This window comes from Hemiscyllium ocellatum, chromosome 23 (genome assembly GCF_020745735.1).
Source record: "Hemiscyllium ocellatum isolate sHemOce1 chromosome 23, sHemOce1.pat.X.cur, whole genome shotgun sequence".
Lineage (NCBI taxonomy): Eukaryota > Metazoa > Chordata > Chondrichthyes > Orectolobiformes > Hemiscylliidae > Hemiscyllium > Hemiscyllium ocellatum.
The window spans coordinates 30292367-30311463 of record NC_083423.1 but is presented as its reverse complement, the minus strand read 5'-3'; the positions used below and the strand labels follow the sequence as shown (position 1 = coordinate 30311463).

At 37.9% G+C, this 19097-nt stretch overlaps 1 protein-coding gene across 1 annotated transcript in view; it reads right to left on the bottom strand.

The window, feature by feature from the left end:
* mapk11 (mitogen-activated protein kinase 11) overlaps positions 1–19097 on the bottom strand; it is a 53269-nt gene that overhangs the window by 18330 nt on the left and 15842 nt on the right. The window contains exons 2-8 of the mRNA XM_060842847.1: positions 17764–17893; positions 11368–11426; positions 8811–8922; positions 4088–4117; positions 3046–3093; positions 2804–2918; positions 256–327 (exon numbers count right to left, since the gene is read on the bottom strand). Coding sequence (XP_060698830.1) covers positions 256–327; positions 2804–2918; positions 3046–3093; positions 4088–4117; positions 8811–8922; positions 11368–11426; positions 17764–17893 — 566 coding nt within the window. The remainder of the gene's footprint in view (positions 1–255; positions 328–2803; positions 2919–3045; positions 3094–4087; positions 4118–8810; positions 8923–11367; positions 11427–17763; positions 17894–19097) is intronic.

Genomic DNA, 19097 nt, shown 5'->3' with positions numbered 1-19097 from the left:
GTGAGTACTGCTGGTGGAAACACTCTTTCTGTGATGTTGGTAGATGGTCCAGGTTTCATTGCTGTAGGCGTAGTGTTCAATACAACAGCTTACCAGACCAAGATTACTCCTATCAGGGTGCATGAATCACCCTAGCGGTAAACATAACTCTGGATAACTTGTATTTCAAATTCTTTTACTTTATGTTCATTCCATTTACCAGTCTATAATCTGAATAAATACTATCGAACAAACAAAAAAACTTGTCAAGGATACAATCAGTTCCTGGGAAGAGGGCTTTTCCTTTCAACAACTCTGCCATAATGCATCCAATAGACCAAATATCCACTGGGGAAGCAAAAGAAAAAGAATTTAGTTTAAAAAGAAACCTGAAAACAAGTCCAAAACTGTATTGTGTGCATTGGTGCAACAATTTTACCATTACAGACTCTGGAGGCTTTCTTTTCAGGGGTAGAGCTTAACACAGTTTCATGGCATCAACTGCAATACAAATTTAAGTCATGATTTCTCACTTGTTTCCCTTGGATTGGGAGTCTAGGATTAAAGGGCACAGTCTAAAAATTAGTCTTACAAGTTCGGAACTCTTCTGAAAGTAACAATTAATAGATTTTCTTTAATAATCAAAGTTCGTATGGAGTATGGGGCAAAGGCAGGTACATGGAGTTTGTTCGCACATTGGTCTGATCTCATTGAACAGACAAACTGGCTTAACAGCCTACTTCTGTTCCAATGTTATATCTTCTAATGTTCATTATACCGTTACAACAAACCTACTGTTACCAAAACTTGATATGACCAGGTTTGATGTACGTAATCACAGTTGGAGGTCACCTTTGTATTCACTTTCTCGTCGAAGCAGAATAATTTTTAAATTGAGATAATGGGCTGAATTTTAACTTCGGCATCCCAATCTGAATGCTGGGCTGAAACTCTGGGAACCTGGCGATAACCCTGGCTGATCCCTGGCGAAGATTTACAAAGAGGCAGCCACCTCCAGAAGCAATGCCAGTTGAGCCCCAGCAGACAGATAGCCCAAAGGGGTGCCCGAGGGGCTAGAGGGCTGGCAGCCCTACTGTGGGAGACCATCACTGTCAGTGGGAGATTTGCATGGTCACCTTTTTGGGACGCTTATACATAGTATTACATTTATAAGTTGACCACCGTTACCAGGCCATCGTTGCACAGGCAGCTCCCCTCCACTGGGGTCTCTGTTATGGCTGTCACAGCCCAACATGCTGAGAAGTTCATAGAATGTGCCTCAGGCTCACCCTGGCCTGTCAGTAGGAGGCTCCACCATTTCATTTGAGGGACCGGGCTGTACCTTCAACTGCCTTGGCCTCAAGTTCCAGAACACACTCCTATCTCTTTCCACCTCTCTACCTTGCTTTCTCCCTTTAAGACACTTATGAAAACTTACCTCTTTGACATCAGACCAGTGTCTCTTTATGAGGTACAGTGTCATATTTTGTATTATGCTGCTGTGGAACACTTTGGAATGCCATATTTCATTAAAGCCACTGTATGAATCCAAATAGTTAATTATAGACCTGAGGCCCAGATAGTCAAAGTTTGCATTAATTAATGTTTTTTTGCAACACAGATCCAAAATATTGATTGAAAAGTGAAAGAAAAATAATTTTGATATCTGCCCTGTCTACTCTTACCAATCGAGTACAAGCTATTAAATTAGTTTGATGCAGATGCTATGTTTTTAATCCAGTCAGCAAGTCAAAGGATTATTCAAAATCTTAAGTGGCACTGGAAACTCTTTATTCACATCAATTTAGCAGCCATCAATATCAAGGAAGAGTTAGCAGAAAGGCTGGTGAAAACAATGCAGCTCTGTAAAGGGTTTTATGCATTCTCTACAACCTAACCATCGTGTCCTACATATTGCTGCAAATGCTCTCTGAAGTTGTTTCTAAGCATTTTCTTCTCAGTAACTGAAATATTTATTGTCCCCAAAATAAGAAAAACACACCATGATAATATCTCTACATAAAACATCTACCATTTGTTTTTCAAGACCTGGGCTTGTTATTTTTGCCTGTTTTGACTGAGCTGAGTTTTGATTGTGCAATTGGAATATACGCACTCCATATTATGCATCATTCAACCAGCTGTACTGCAGGAAGGTTATCTTTATTGTTCAGCAGTTTCTATTCAAATATTTTCTTCAAAATTAAGATATGGCAAGAGTGAATAAAACACAAGCTTTCTCTCACAACAAATGTGCATGGAAGGTTTTTTTCAACTTTATTTGTGTTTTATTTAGTGCAGTGTAAATATAAAAGTAAGAAACAGAACTGCAGTTCCGTTGACTTTCATTTTCTCCGTTAGTAATGGCACTTGGGATTCAGCAGGGACATATTAAGAGAAAGTCAGAAAACACAAATAGGGAACTGTTTTATCCTGATTTTGGCTTCTTACCAATGTTCTTGAGAAATACTTTTCCCAGATTGAAAGACTGAAAATATGCCCAAAGAAAGGGAAAAAAAATCATCCCATCCATGTCTTAAATTTGCAGCTGTGTTTATTCCAGCTTTTTTTTTAAAAAAACCCTCATCTTGTGAGTTCCTAGCCAGATGCCCAGTATGGGATGGGAGCTTATATTAAATAGAACTAGTCCAACCCAGAGATCTGACTGGGCTGACCTTTTGTAAAATATTACAATACAAGGTTTGCAAGTCCCACAATGAAACACTGTGAAAGGAACATATACTGTAGAGTCTGTACTTAGAGAATCCTTGGCACTGATTTGAAAATTGAGCACTGTTTCTATAGGTGTTTGCATTCCTTTTACCTGTCTGATTATAATGCATCCAGTTTAGCATTATTTCTGGTGCTCGATACCATCTAGTTGCTACATAACCAGTCATCTCATCATCGGTCTGTCGTGCCAATCCAAAATCTAGAATCTGTATGTTAGATAAATATAAAACTGTATGTTATGAGCAAGCGGTGGAGGAAGAGAAAGATGTAAAGAAAAAATATTCTTCTTCTTCAAATATGAATTAAACAGCAAGGGAACTAAGTTATCCTTACTCGTAATTCACAGTCCTCATTTACTGCTAAATTGCTTGGTTTCAGATCCTGCAGAGAGAAAATATTTATCACTATTTCAGACTAATGTAGAAATATCAAATACTTTGGATGCATAAAACAGATGATATCACATTGACTCTTCATTTTCTTTGCAATCCTGCATTTTCCCATTACATATCTTTTGATCAGTATTTAAACATGAAGAAACAGATCTTGTTCTGTAATTTGGTTTTTAAAAGTTACATAATTTATTTCTTTAGATTTGTAATACTGTTAGATTTATGAAAATATTTATTGTTACCGTTCCTACTGGTTATAACCCTTTCATGCACTAGCTATTCATACAGATTTCCCAGAAACCAAAGTCTCAAAAGGCATATACTTATCTGTGTTTGCATTCATTTTAGCCCCTTATCCTGCTACAAAAGTGGTAAACCTATATGAAACATTTACTTTTTCCAATGTCCTCAAATGTTGGAATACATGGTTGTCTGCCCCCTGTAGCCTGGCATATTAATAAGGGGGGCAATTGGTGGGATAGTATTATCCATTCTAAATTCTCTTGGTATTTCCCCCTATACTTCTAAGTTCCTGTGTGCTATCAACATACTGACACATACAGTTCACTAGCATGGTGGGACCCTTCTAGGACAGATTAATGGTCTATAACACTCTAAGTCTGAAGTCATGGCTTTTCTGAAATTGGCCTTTGCAGAAATGAGGGCTATTTTAAAAGTTTTGCAGTGGTTTCCAGCTGAACTTACTCAACTATGCTCGCAAACAGCTGGGAAGGCAGTCTTTTGTTGATTGTATCTCGACTAAAATGGAACAAGCTGGCGGGTTGCCAGTCACCACTAAACAAATGGAAACTCTGGAGTCAGCAACTTATTGTGATGGAACTTTCTCTCCCCATTTGCTTTAGCTCTTTATTAATTTGACTGTTTACTGGTTTGACTTATTTTTGTTTTATTAAACTTTTACTTAAGTAGGACATGCAGAGAATAAAAACTTACACAGGATACATAATACAAACTCAACTTACTCTGTGAATGATACCAGCTGAATGGATATACTGTCAGAAGAAAAACAGGAAATTATGATGTTATAAATCAAAAATTTCATCATAAATGTATTGTGAAATTGAATTTGAAATTGCCAGATTTTTCTTATTGAAATTGACCATTTTTTGTTTCCATGTGGAAAGACTGCGAAAAATAATAGTTAACTCTGTCTTATGATAAACTTATCAAAAACTGTTTTTTCCATAACTGTAGAGAGAGACTAGGGAGCATGGAGAACAAGAAAGAAAATGAGAGAAAAGGTCAAACTAGAGAAAACATTTTTTGATGCTGATTTATTTGTTACAGGAAAGTTGTCTAATGAGGTTGACATAGTCAGGGTTGAACCTACGAAAGATTTTCTTTTATTGATTTATGTGATATGACTGTCACTGTCCTGGCCAGAATTTATTTTCTCCTAACTGCTCAGACAGCAGTTAAGAGCCAATTAAATTGTTGTGGTCCAGAATAACATGCACATCAGATTGGATAAAGATAGCAGAATTCCTTCTCTTAGTGAACATAACATATATGATTAGATGGCTGTTATTATACAAGCTTCTTACTCCAGCTTTTGTTTAATGAACTCAAAGTGCACCATGTGTCACAGTGAGATTTGAACCCATGTTGCCTGTGGCTCTGGATTGCTCATCCCCACTATGCCCAAAATTTAAAAGCTATTCAAAGCAAAGATCAATCTTTGGCCTTTGTCAAGAAGTGAGTGTGTATATGTATGTATGTGTATGGCAGATGTCACTTTGTCCTCAAGTCGAGTGGATTAGGGCTCAGTTGGTGTCATCTTGTCAGAGAAACAGTTGCCATGGCTGCAGATGGAAGCATTCTTGTAGTTTATTCAGAACTGTGTTGAAGCTCTGGTAGTTAGTGGATTGCTCACTTTTTTGGCTGGAATTACTTTGTGGCATAGGCTTCAGTTACAAAATGAAGAGAAAACATCAAGAATGTATGCACTAATATAAAATCCTGGCAGGCTCAATTGTGCTGGAAGGCTTCAACATGGGAGATCTTCTGACATCTTCCACAGGATTGTTCCCACTGATGTGCATTTAATTTCAGACAATACAGTGGGAACATTTCCACACTGAACTCATGGGGATTTTACACTATCTTCAGGAGAGATGCTGCAAGGATTAGTGCAACCATACTCAAGGTTTGGCTAGTAAATCTTAAAAAGAATTTTAAAACAGATAGGGTTGACGTGAGAAGGAACAAATGCTGGTAAATTAATGAGGAGCCAAAATCATGGTTGAGTGACAGTTTTATAACATTCATTAAGTATTTGTACTGGGCATCATGTGCATGATTTCCATTCTGGAGGCTTCAAAAGCATGTCCTACTGCTTTCAGGAAATGTTGATTTTTGTGGTTATGACCAGTTAAGCAAACAACACTTGTGGGTCAGCTTCTCGTAAGAAAATCGAGGTAAAGGTGATACATACCAACACATCAGAGCATTTGAAAACCAAAACTGGAGGTTGTCAGATAAAACCAAATAGTTAGAACCTGAACAGTGCCTATAGAGCGAAGGTTTGTTTTCCAATCTACTGCTGATTGTGCAGAAACCTAAGGTAGAAAAGCTTTAAGATGGGCTGATGGTAAATGTCCATTGCTGTTATAGCTGCTTTTAATTGGTCTATGTCCCCAGGGCAAATACACAGAGTTAGTAAACTGCCAAAAATCAGGATTTTAGAACTAATATTTTCTCAAAGGAATTGTCTGGATATTTCTATAAGGATTTATCTTTCTCAAGCTAAATTGCAGTTGCATTTTGATGGAGAATGTTCCCTCATACAATTGCACTAAATGTGGTATTTGTCACATCAAACTGTCAGGATTTAGAAATAGCCTGTGAAGAAGTGGTGATGAGATTTACTTAATTACAATACATTATACTGTTTTTCTTCTTTGAGGTCTTTGCTACAGCACGCCACTGTGCTGTATAATTATTGTTTGTGCGTTAACTAGAATGCTTGGTTGTTTTACAACTTTGTTGTTTTCAATTTGTTAAATACATCTAAATTATATTATTAAATTTTAGTTATTATTAATTTATAATTTTTGAGGGCCCTTAGTCCTATCAATTAACTGATGGAAAAACAGTGCAATCTGTAATGAAATGGTCATCCACGGGCCTATATGCAAAATGACAAAAGATACAGTCGCCAGCTTAGCCTTGAAGAAAGTTGTAAAATACAGCTCTCTCTCTCTCTCTCTCTCGGTTACTGGAAGTGATACTTTTGTGCACATTGTTTTGTCAAAAATATTTGCATATTTTTGTCTACTGATCAAGTTAAAATAATTTTGACAATTTTAAAACAGCACAATGATTTGCAAATACTCACTATAGCTTTATGGTATTTTAACTTATTTATTTTGATTTACTAAAGATTGACAAGCACTTGCACGTTTAAAACATTTAACATTTCCATGAGAAATGGTTTTGACATGTAAAGTAGAATATAATAGACTGTCTAAAATATAGCAAATAAAGTGTCAAAAATCAATGTCATAAAGTTTGTATTCACAATCAAGCTTGAACTACCAGCATTCCTGTGACTTTTTTTAAATAAGTTGTTGTTTGGCATTGAGATCTCTGTTATTGCTACCCTTGTGGATGAATTTGGGTGTTGGGTATGTTTACTAGCTGACTGTTTAACTAAATGTAACACATAACTTTAACTTGTCTATTCCCTGCACAAATCTTGATCGAAGCAACTAATTTCAGTAATATTCTGTCATCAGATTTACAGATTTATTTCATTTTTTGGTTTAATATTTTTAATGACGTTCAGATTTATTGCTGATGAAACAACTCTGTTCTTTCTAAAGTCAGGAGAGACTATTGCTGACTTAAACTAGCAGAGTTTCTTGAAAGTGTTAAACGGAATTTAAATGATTTAAGAAAAGACAGAACCCAGACTATGTGAAGTGTGGCCATGGGTCAAGGTTACATGTAGATGTTCACTTCTGTACATGTAAAAAAATCCTTCCAGTTATAGTGCCTTTCACAACACCAATGTCGCTGATATGTAGGAAATGTGGCAGCCAATTTATGCACAGCAAGCGTCATACTGATATGATAAGTACGAGATAATCTGTTTTTAGTAATACTGACTGAAGGATTAAAAAGCGCACTTAGGTAAAACTTTTCTGTTCTCTTTTGATATAGTGTTATGAGGTCTTTTACACAACATGACAGCTCAGACTTCAATTTACTGTCTCATTCAAAATATGACAGTGCAAGCCACCCTCAGTATGATCTAGAATTCTGTGCTTAAGCATTTTGAACTGCACGTGAATTCAGGTCTTTTGCTAACAAATGAGGCAAGGTCGGCACTATAGGCAGTTATACATAAAGTAAGATCATTCTCAAAAAGTTTAGACAAGACCAACTCTGATGCTATCTGTGGCTGCTTCGAACTGGTCTGAGGTTGAAGCAAAAGGGACAGCTTTAGCCTACAAGGTTCCATCTTTGCAGTCTATCTTCCTTTTCAAACTAATCCGACAAAACCAATTGTCATAAATGGTAGTTTTGTGACAGCTATCCAGGGAGAACCATCGATCTATATGACAGAATCATACAGGTCACTGACCAAGTGCCATGGGTGGAAGAGAAGCCCTTACTATGCAAGAGAAAACACTTGCTAGATGACAATCGTAAGAAAATCTTGACTGTGATGGTTTGAGTGCAATCTTGGGTACATTTTCCACTGATCAATATATTTTTCTGGTAGAGGTTTAGTTACAATAATGAGAATAGCATTGTTAAGTTCATGGACTTAGATCATTCTTGTTTGTGAAAGCAATCTGCAACATACCATTGACATAGATGAATGCAAAATCTTTCTAGATAGGTAAATATAATTCTGTGAATGGTAATTAGTATTTAAGTATTTTAGATAGCAAAAAAAGGGAAGAGACTGCAAATACTGAAAATCAAACAAAATCAAGCTAGAGATACACAGGAAGCACAACTGCATCCATGAAGAAACCAGGCAGGTTAATTATTTTCATAACATTAAATTTGAACCTTTCCAGTGAAAACATTTCACATCAGTTTTCTAATTGAAGGCAGACTTAGGGCACATTGTAACCTTTTGCTTCATACACAGATAATTGTTTTAGCTTTTACTCATATCTTACGCAGGATATGTAATTACCTGATAGTTGTGGTAATAATTTCACCAAGTAATTAATGAACAATGGTAAATTCCATTTAGTCTCCCTCACTTAAAAAAATTACATCTTTTGCAATGAGTCTGCTTCTTAGTGAAAATTCACTTCTAACACACTTCTGTCTACATGCAAATGAGATCGACAGATATCCTCCCTGATGAAATACCTTGAATAATAATTTAAAAATACCTGCACATTTGGAATATTTGAAAACTACTGTAAATTAGTTATACTGTGACCATTGTTTGACTGCAGAGAATGGGTTGCTGTTGGGGCAATGACTTAATGAGGTCAAGTATGGAGTAAGTCGTTGAATATCATAAGACTAGAAGAGGAGAAAGGATAGTGTACATGGATAATATTAATCATTAATAGATAGAAAGCTGAAATGTGTAAATGATGTTGAAACCATCTAAAGTATGCATCGGATAGAAAAAGAAATGAGAATCAGACATTGTTCTTGACCATTGGTAACCTAATTTTGTTTCTATATATAGTACACTGAATACTGTACCTTAAGTCCCCTGAGTAACTGATACACAAGAAACTGCACATGATCGTCTGTCAACTTCTGACACTTAACGATGTTATTCAAATCTGCACCCATGAGGTTTGTCACCAAGTACCTACAGTAGTAAATATGTAATTGGCATTAGACAAAGGTTTTAAAGAAATTGTTTGACAGACAATCAACCTTCATAGTACTCTTGAGCTAAATACAAGGCACTTCAATCGCAAGATCCTTTCCTCAAATATGCAACAATTTCTCTGGCATGTCATGGGGTGGATTTTCCAGCATCATAATCACAAAGCATGAATAGTAATTTCTTTACTATTACAAAATTGAACCTTTTTTTTCAACAAATAAGCTATTGGCACTCAGGCACTTTGAAAATATCAAAACTACATCAGACATATATTTTATTAGGTAAGGGTATTAAAGGATATGGAACTAAAGCAGGTAAGTGGATCATGATCTAGCTTAATGTTGGCACAGTCCCAAGGGGCTGAATAGCCTGGGCTTGATCCAAAGTTTATCATCTCCATTAGAGAACAAGATTAAAAAGAACAGTAAATGCTTGAAAAAATATTTCTAGGTATGACGAGAATAATGGATTCAGAATACTTCAAAATACTGTCAAAATTAACTGCAGTATCTGTTCAGCCGAATAATTCCACATGTAATTCACTCTATTCCTGACTCTGTACTTGGCAGATGCAGGAAGTGGTTGTCAACTTCTTCTTCCTTAAAAGACAAGTTATCTTGGGTTGTACTTGTGCTTCTCCCTTGTAAACATTTGAGAGATTTTTGAACCAGATACACATAGATATCCCACTTCCCATTTTAAAATCGTACTATGTCTTCCTGCATTTTTGTTATAAAATGATGTGTACAAATTCATAATAGAAACTACTTTTGCAAATATAGCTGTCTTCAGTGAAGCTGCTTCCACGCTGGCAAAAAGTGGTTAAATTTGGGAACCAAGAAATTTCATCATCCTGCATGCACTTCACAGACGTATGATAAGTAATTAATATCCTAATGTAGCAGGCAGTGTCTGCGCATTCATTCCATTTTTGAAATGCATCACCCAAGGGGTGTGAGCATTGCTAACTAGGCCAAGATTTATTGACTTTCCCTAATTTCCCAGGAGGTGGTGGTTGTGAGCTGGCTTCTTGAACCGCTGCAGTCCATGTGGTGTATGTTCATCCATTGTGCTGTTAGGAAGGTAGTTCTACAGTTTTGACCCTGTTACAGAGAAGGAATTATGATGTAGTTCCAAGTCTGGATTGTGTGTGGTTTGCGGGTATTTAGAGCTAGTCATATTCCCATGTGTCTGCTGCCCCTTTAGTTTGATGTGGTGGAAACTATGGGTTTAGAAGGTCTTGTCTCAGGATACTTGATGAGTTGCTTTCAGCAAATCGTGGCATCAACAGTCAATATTTGCCCTGCAAGACCACTATAAAAATGACTTATTTGTCGTAAAACATCAGCTCAGGTTTGTCTGGAGATCCTAGTGGCTTTCAAATGTGCATCAATCCCAACCTTGCCAACTCTGAGCTAAGCCTGATTAGAATAACTGAAATCTACATTAACCACCCAAATTCCACACTGGCAAATATAAAATATGATACACCTAAACTATGGAGTGTTCAAAGCTTACAGTGTAGAAAGAGGAGTTTTAGCCCTTGAGTGGGGAAACAATACTGTCCAAACAGTATTAAAATATAATTTTTCATTTTTCAAATATTTAAAATACTGCAAGATGTACATCATTCATGAACTTCCAAAACAGATTTTAATTTTATAAATTGCTTATGTTTTCCAAAAGGATATTTAAAAATGTTTAGCCACCAAATCTTGACTTCCCAAACAGGCACCAACTGTTTTATTTCCATTGTGGCCAGCAGATTGAGCTGTAGAGCACTAACATGTTCTTCCAGTATTCAGTTGGAGAAAAAAACAGGTTCAATCACGGAAATTTAATGTTAGTTCTTCATTCTTCTGTTAGCTTGCCCATTACACCATACAGTGCTCGGACAGGGTTACACAAGTAACTCAGAATTTAATGAATCCCACCCAAATAAAACAAAGATCATGCAAGGAATAACTTAGCGAGTTTTGAGAAGATTTGTAGCTCAGGTTAAGGTTCTGGATGTAGGTTTACTTGTTAGCTGGAAGGTTTGTTTTCAGATGTTTCATCACCATACTAGGTAACATCATCAGTGAGCCTCTGGATGAAGCACTGGTGGTATGGACGGCTTTCTAGTTATGTGTTTAGGTTTCCTTGAGTTGGTGACGCCATTTCCTGTGGCGATGTCATTTCCTGTGGTGTTGTCATTCCTGATCTTTTTCTCAGGGGGTGGTAAAAGTAATATCTTTCTCACATGCAGCAAAGCAAGTCTAGATTTCCTTACAAAATCTTCCATCTGTCCCCCCTGCAAATTGTGCTCTTATTAGGCTTACTTATGGACCTTTCTCAGGGAACCTGCTTCAGTATAAACTGAGTTACAACAACAGAGCAGAAGAGATTTTCACCAGTTTGTAATTTAAATTCTGCTGAACTTACACTTCTCGAAAATTCTCCAGTGTGACTGCTGGTGTAAAGACATCTAACAATCCAATAACCTGAAAGAAATCAATAAGGGATGAGCTTTTGGATTTTACACAACTTCTAAATATATGAATGGTGAAATGAGAAGACACGTTTGTGAGACAATGAGTATTTAGCAATTAAAGACTTTACAAGTTGCCATTAATATGTGAATGAATTCATTCATCATTAGATTACTTTGATTAGATTAGATTACTTACAGTGTGGAAACAGGCCCTTCGGCCCAACAAGTCCACACCGACCCGCGACCCACCCATATCCCTACATTTACCCCTTACCTAACACTACGGGCAATTTAGCATGGCCAATTCACCTGACCCGCACATCTTTGGACTGTGGGAGGAAACCGGAGCACCCGGAGGAAACCCACGCAGACACGGGGAGAACTTGCAAACTCCACACAGTCAGTCGCCTGAGTCGGGAATTGAACCCGGGTCTCAGGCGCTGTGAGACAGCAGTGCTAACCACTGTGCCACCGTGCTGCCCACACATATTATCATGTAACATTCTTGTTGCAATTTTAAGCACTTGTTAAGATTTTCGCAGAGTGTGGTACCTAATAGTCTTGGGTGACTCAGTGGTTAGTACTGCTGCCTCACAGTGTCAGGGATCTGGGTTCAATCCCAGCCTCAGGCAACTGTGTAGAGTTTGTACATTCTCCCCATGTGTGGGTGGGTTTGCTCTGGTTTCCTCCCAAAGTCCAAAAATGTGCAGGTTAAGTGAATTGGCCATGCTAAATTTCCCATAGTTTTCAGGGATGTGTACTTTAGGTATATTAGTCATGGAAAATGTAGGGGAATGGGTCTGGGTGAGTTACTTTTCAGAGGGTTGGTGTGGACTTGCTGGGCTGAATGGCCTGTTTCGACACTGTAGGGATTCTATGAAAATTTAACAAGTGACAAGGAAATCTCATCATTGAATTGTATTTCTCTCCCTGAAGGTTATTATAATTTAATGCTGTCATAACCAAATAACACAAACTTCGTTCTTATGACAGTAGCCACAAAACTCTTTCAAAACTAGAACTGGCTGTAAGAAATTTGGTCAAAATCTGGTCAGTAAATGTTTACCAAATATGCATTAAGATAAATCTAAATCTGCAAACTTGATTAATAAATATTCTTTAAAGACTTAAATTTTATATCTTTTCTCCTTTCCCAAGGGCAACAAGTCATTGCTGAGTTCAGGTTCATTGTGAATGCTCTCCAAATGTTATTCAGATGGACAGGCAATGGACCAGTGGTATTATAATAAATCAAGGACCAAGATAATGCTCTGAGTTACCGAGGTTCAGTGGAATTTGATTTCATAAAAATCTGGAATTAAGAGTCTAATAATTGTTGAAATTGTTGGAAAAGCCATCTAGTTCACTAATGTCCTTCAGGAAAGGAAATCTGCCATCTTTGCTTGGTGTGGCCTACATGTGGCTCCAGACCCCAACCATGCAGTTGACTGTTAAATGCCCTCTGGACAATTAAGGAAAAGAAATAAATCCTGGGCTAGCCAGCAGTGCCCACATTCTGTGAATGAATAAAAAGAAAAGTGAAGATCTCCTCTAATCTAGGTATGCTGCGGCCAATTACAATTGTCTAACCATTACTTTGTTTGCGATCAGGCTGCTCAGCACTAGGATAGTCCTTTTTCTTTTGCATAGCATCCTATTGCACAATATATGTGTCCATTAAGCCATCCTCTACTGTCCTGACAGCAATAATGCTCCTCAGAGGAAATACATGATGCCATTATTCACTTGTGTTTTAACAATAAGTGGCAAAATGCAATTAGAATTCATATGCTTGGGTGTGATCCTCATCTGAAAAATGTGTTGCTGGAAAAGCGCAGCAGGTCAGGCAGCATCCAAGGAGCAGGAGAATCGACGTTTCGGGCATAAGCCCTTCTGGCAATTCCAAGTATGGCTCATTCTAATGTGATCAAGAATGAGAATGAGAGCTGTTTTTTCCCTTTCCTAACCCAGCTTTTATATTCCTCATGCTTCTCTGCATAAGATCAGCTAAACTAACAGACACCAAATATGAAACCTGGTGTTTCTCAGGTCTGTGTGGCTCAGGCAGTAGCAGCTCAATCACTGGAGGAAATAGTTTAGCATCTTGCTCATTATTTAATTTACTGGAAGGATATCACCTCTGCTTTGTTGTTCATACTTGACTGGAAAGAAATTATTCATGTGACTAAATTTTGTTAATATTTTTTGGTATTAATGCTCATTATGGAAATATACAATGTTATTAATTTTAACATTTCGCTAGAGGGTTACCAGTAACGGCCAAGACATTTATAGTATTACGGGGATTACTGAGTTCTGCTGTTTTATATAAAAAAAGCATATTAATATAACCTTTCTAATCATTTTCAATGCTTTAACACCTACAAAGTGCACATTCAGTAGACAGCTGCATTAAATTAATGCAGAGAAACATTATTAAATAAAATAATGAGTTGTTGTGGTTCTGTTCGCCGAACTGGGAATTTGTGTTGCAGACGTTTCGTCCCCTGTCTCGGTGACATCCTCAGTGCTTGGGAGCCTCCTGTGAAGTGCTTCTGTGATCTTTCCTCTGGCATTTATAGTGGTTTGTCTCTGCCACTTCCGGTTGTCAGTTCCAGCTGTCTGTTGCAGTGGTCGGTATATTGAGTCCAGGTTGATGTGCTTATTGATTGAATCTGTGGATGAGTGCCATGCCTCTAGGAATTCCCTGGCTGTTCTCTATTTGGCTTGTCCCATAATAGTAGTGTTGTCCCAGTCGATCTCATGTTGCTTGTCACCTGCTTGTGTGGCTACTAAGGATAGCTGGTCGTGTCATTTCGTGGCTAGTTGGTGTTCATGGATGCGGATCGTTAGCTGTCTTCCTGTTTGTCTTATGTAGTGTTTTGTGCAGTCCTTGCATGGGATTTTATACACTACATTGGTTTTGCTCATGCTGGGTATCGGGTCCTTCGTTTTGGTGAGTTGTTGTCTGAGAGTGGCTGTTGGTTTGTGTGCTGTTATGAGTCCTTGTGGTCGCAGTAGTCTGTCTGTCAGTTCGGAAATGCTCTTGATGTATGGTAGTGTGGCTAGTCCTTTGGGTTGCGACATGTCCTCGTTCCGTTGTCTTTCCCTCAGGTATCTGTTGATGAAATTGCGGGGGTATCCATTTTTGGCGAATACATAGAGGTGTTCTTTCTCTTTTGGCAGTTCTGGTGTACTGCAGAGTGTTGTGGCCCTTTTGAACAGTATCTTGACAAGCAACAGGAGTTCGACTGGGACAACACCTAACAACAACAATGCTCCTCAGAGTAAATACATGATGCCATTATTCACTTGTGTTTTAACAATAAGTAGCAAAATGCAATTAGAATTCATATGCTTGGGTATGATCCTCATCTAAAAAATGTGTTGCTGGAAAAGCGCAGCAGGTCAGGCAGCATCCAAGGAGCAGGAGAATCGAAGTTTCGGGCATAAGCCCTTCTGGCAGTTCCAAGTATGGCTCATTCTAATGTGATCAAGAATGAGAATGAGAGCTGTTCTTCTCCCTTTCCTAACCCAGCTTTTATATTCCTCATGCTTCTCTTCATAAGATCAGCTAAACTAACAGACACCAAATATGAAACCTGGTGTTTCTCAGGTCTATGTGGCTCAGGCAGTAGCAGCTCACTCACTGGAGGAAATAGTTTAGCATCTTGCTCATTATTTAATTTACTGGAAGGATATCACCTCTGCTTTGTTGTTCATACTTGACTGGAAAGAAATTATTCATGTGACTAAATTTTGTTAATTTTTTTGGTATTAATGCTCATTATGGAAATATACAATGTTATTAATTTTAACATTTCACTAGAGGGTTACCAGTAACAGCCAAGACATTTATAGTATTACAGGGATAACTGAGCATTACTACTGAATTCTGCTGTTTTATACCCAATATACCGACCAATGCAATGGACAGCTGGAACTGACAACCAGAAGCGGCAGAGACAAACCACTATAAATGCTGGAGGAAACATCACAGAAGCGCTTCACAGGAGGCTCCCAAGCACTGAGGATGTCACCTAGACAGGGGACGAAACGTCTGCAACACAAATTCCCAGCTCGGCGAACAGAACCACAACAACGAGCTACAAACCTTCTCACAAACTTTGAAAATAATGAATTATTAAATTCCTGAAATTAAATCATCTGCCGACTAAGGGAATCTTAGGTATAACATCAGCCACTAACAGAAAGCATTGATTCACAGATAAAATTGTGGATACTCATCCTGAAGGAATGAGATGGAGGAGGGAGACAACAGGCAGAATTTTTCTGACCCCTTTGGCTGATGAGCAGGGAGGTTAGCTGGCTCCTGAATGCATACCACTATTGCCATTTCTCAGCAATAGAAAGGGACCTAGATTAGCTCCTTGCACCATACAATCTCCATTGAGACTGCCTCCTTATGGAAATGCCGTTGGAACTTACTAGTTTGGCACTTCTACATTTTTAAGTTCAACTCACCTAGGGTGTGTTCATGTTGAGGTGCCCTCATGGCACTGCATACTTCCTCCAGTCGATCTGCTGAAGCTACAGAACTGCTGGCTGCCTGTTCTCTGATGGGACTGTCCTTAATTGGACAGCAAGCTCAGAGGTTGTGAATTAGGAGGAGATCGCTGGGAATAAGACTTGAGCGCATCTTTCTGTTTGAGAATGTGGCCTTGAGACCTCTGTCTGGTCATGATTTTAAGGGATCCAGGAAAATTTCCCGAGGTGTGTGATACCAGTGATATGGAAATAACCACCACAAAATATTAAGGTTGTCTGATCCTGGTGATGGAAAAATACAAAGAGGGCACATTCCATCCTGAATGTTGGGACATTCCCATTAAAGTCCATGCACAGTCTACAAATTTGGCAGAGTTAGGAAGATAGCGCCTTTTTCTCATGGCACTGACTGATATCCATCCAGTGAAGAGGCCTAAGTGTATAATTGGAGTGAAATGTAAGGAAAGTGAAGCAGACTGAATTTTCTGCAAAAGTGCATTTACTCTTTTTTTTATTTTAGATTTTGTCTATCTGCATGTGTGTATAGTGGTGTAAGAAAGGGCACAGATTACTTAAAGAACTGTAAGTTAATAATTAAAAGATTGCCTGCCCTTGGTTAGAACTCACTTATTTGCTACTGATTTCTATTGACCTGACTTCATTAGACATGAAAGTTGGATGCTTGAATTTTCAGTTGGTATTTGATTTATTGTTGTCACATATACTAAGATACAATTGTTTTGCATGCTATACAGACAGGTTGTACTACACAAAGGTAGCAGGGTAGCTGAACAGAGTGCTGAATATAGTGGTACAGTTGCAGAGAAAGTGCAGAGAGATCAGAATTAATATTTGAAAGGTCCATTTAAAAGTCTAATACAGCAGCGGGGAAGAAACTGTTCTTGAATCTGTTTGTATGCGTATTCAAACTTTTATATCTTCCGCCTGGTTTAAATTTTTAACTTTAGTGATGATCTGGGGCTCAAATTTCAGTGTGTGTTCCTGAGTGGATTGTGAAAGTAGTGTTCAGAACTTGATCCTGGCCTCAAAAGCCAGGTGAGCTATATTTTCTTCCCTTTGGCAGAAATGCAAGCTTTGTCTTCCATGGGCGTTTCTCTATCAACTCTCTGTTAGGTGCTTTGGTGATCAGGGAATGTGAGAATTCCCAGCTCAAGAAGAATGTAATTGTGTCAGGAAGATAGAACCCCACAAAATTAGCCAAGCAGGAGCACTCATATTTGATGAGGGCCAAGAATATCTCTTGGGCTCTTCTGGCAAAATCTGTTCAATTGATGGTGGGGCTGTGAACCTTGGCCACAACGATGTTAGTGAGAGTAGATACGTTAGAAGTTGAGTCCTTAGAGATCATCCAACAACCAATGATACAGTGAAATTATGACAATCTGAAGGAGACCATTTGTCCAATGGCTTGGTCAATCATGTCTGATATAAATGGGACAAAATTCCTACTGGGTATTGCACAGGGAGAGTATAAACTGAAAAACAGTTGCACTGTACCTACAATTTCCTTACTGGTACACTTTGGTAACTACATTTCGATCAGACATTTTAAATGTGTGAAGCTCTCCATAGGGAGCTAGCATAATGCCAAAAGAAGATAATCCTAAAATACAATGAACTGAATGAGCTTACTCCTTTAACATGCAGGCTTCAAGATAGTCTCAATAGAATTTTGCTTTTGAAATTTCTCATTTTTATTTGTAAGATTAGAAATAACTGAAAAATCATTTTCATCACTTTTTCACAATATATTTTTGATTGCAATTATAACACAGCAATAGACAGTCAACATATTTTAGAATAAAATATTCACTTACATTTTCATGTTTCATGTGCTTCAACAATCTCAGCTCTCTGTATGTCCTCCTTGCATGAATCAGTGACTGAAATGGTCTTGATAGCTTTTTTATTGCGACCTTCCGTCGTGTTCTTGTATCATAGGCAGAGCTAAACAAATAAAACAATACAAATCAGGCACACAATGAAAACTGTTCAAGCCCAAAAGAAGCTATGCCTGCTAAAATGAAAGCTTTCTAGGCAGCTACCTGGAAAGTCGTCACTTGTATTTCATTTAGCTATTAACTGATTGCAATTCCTTTTGGAATCTGTAGAAGAAAACAGGCATTTGGGAGCTTTTTTTTGTTGACTTTTTTTGTTCACTGACTGTTTCTCAAATATCTGTCAAAGTAATGTGAACCCATATTTGAATTTTGGAAGATTGTGAAATAATGCTTCTCTTACTTCAGAAAACAAAATAAGGTGGCACATTTTCAACCTGGAGATTGAAAGAGTTGAAAATAGATATGTGTCAGCAATGCTATATAGGCCGCATGAAACAAACACTGCAACATTAAAACCAAAATGTGCAGATGCTCCAATTATGAAATTGAGTTCCAAAAAAGTCATTTCAGACTCAAAATGTCAACTCTTTTTCTCTCTGTGTAGACTTTAAGTTTTTTTCCAGTGCCCTGTTTTTATTTCAGTACCCCATTTTTGTTTCTACAATGCCATAGCTTTTCAATAACCATTTAGCTCACTCAAATAAGGGAGATCAATAACTATTGTTATGAAGTAAACTGAAAATAAGCCCATTGGTTTAACTATGTTACCATTCAGTTCTGTTCAACGGAAAACAGCACCATGGGAAAAAAGCCTAAAAAATCCTGATACAAACAAACATATGAATCAGGAAATGCAGCAGGCTATCCATCTCTGAGCTCACTCTCCCATTCAATAAAATCAAAGCTCATCTGATTATACTCTCAAATCCACATTTCTGCCTATCCAAACAAGCATTTGACCCCTTGCCTACATAGAATCTGTCTTTCTGTGCCTGAAGAAGTTCAAGGACACTAGAACTCTAAAGACCCAGAAAATAAATTGCCTGATTTCTGTTAAAAATGAGCAATCTCTGATTTTTCAACAGAGATTCCCAGTTCAAAGTTCTCCCAGAAGAGGAAACATCCTGTTTACATCTAAATCAAGATTCCTCTTACTCTTCCAACTTCCAGCAGATTCAAGGCCCACCTGTCCATCCTTTTATCAGAAAAGACAACCTGTCCATTCCAGTCTGGTAAAATTTCTTTGAATTTAAGTTATTCAAGTAAATGTTGGAGTATGTTATCAATTGAGTTATGTAGCTGGTAGACAG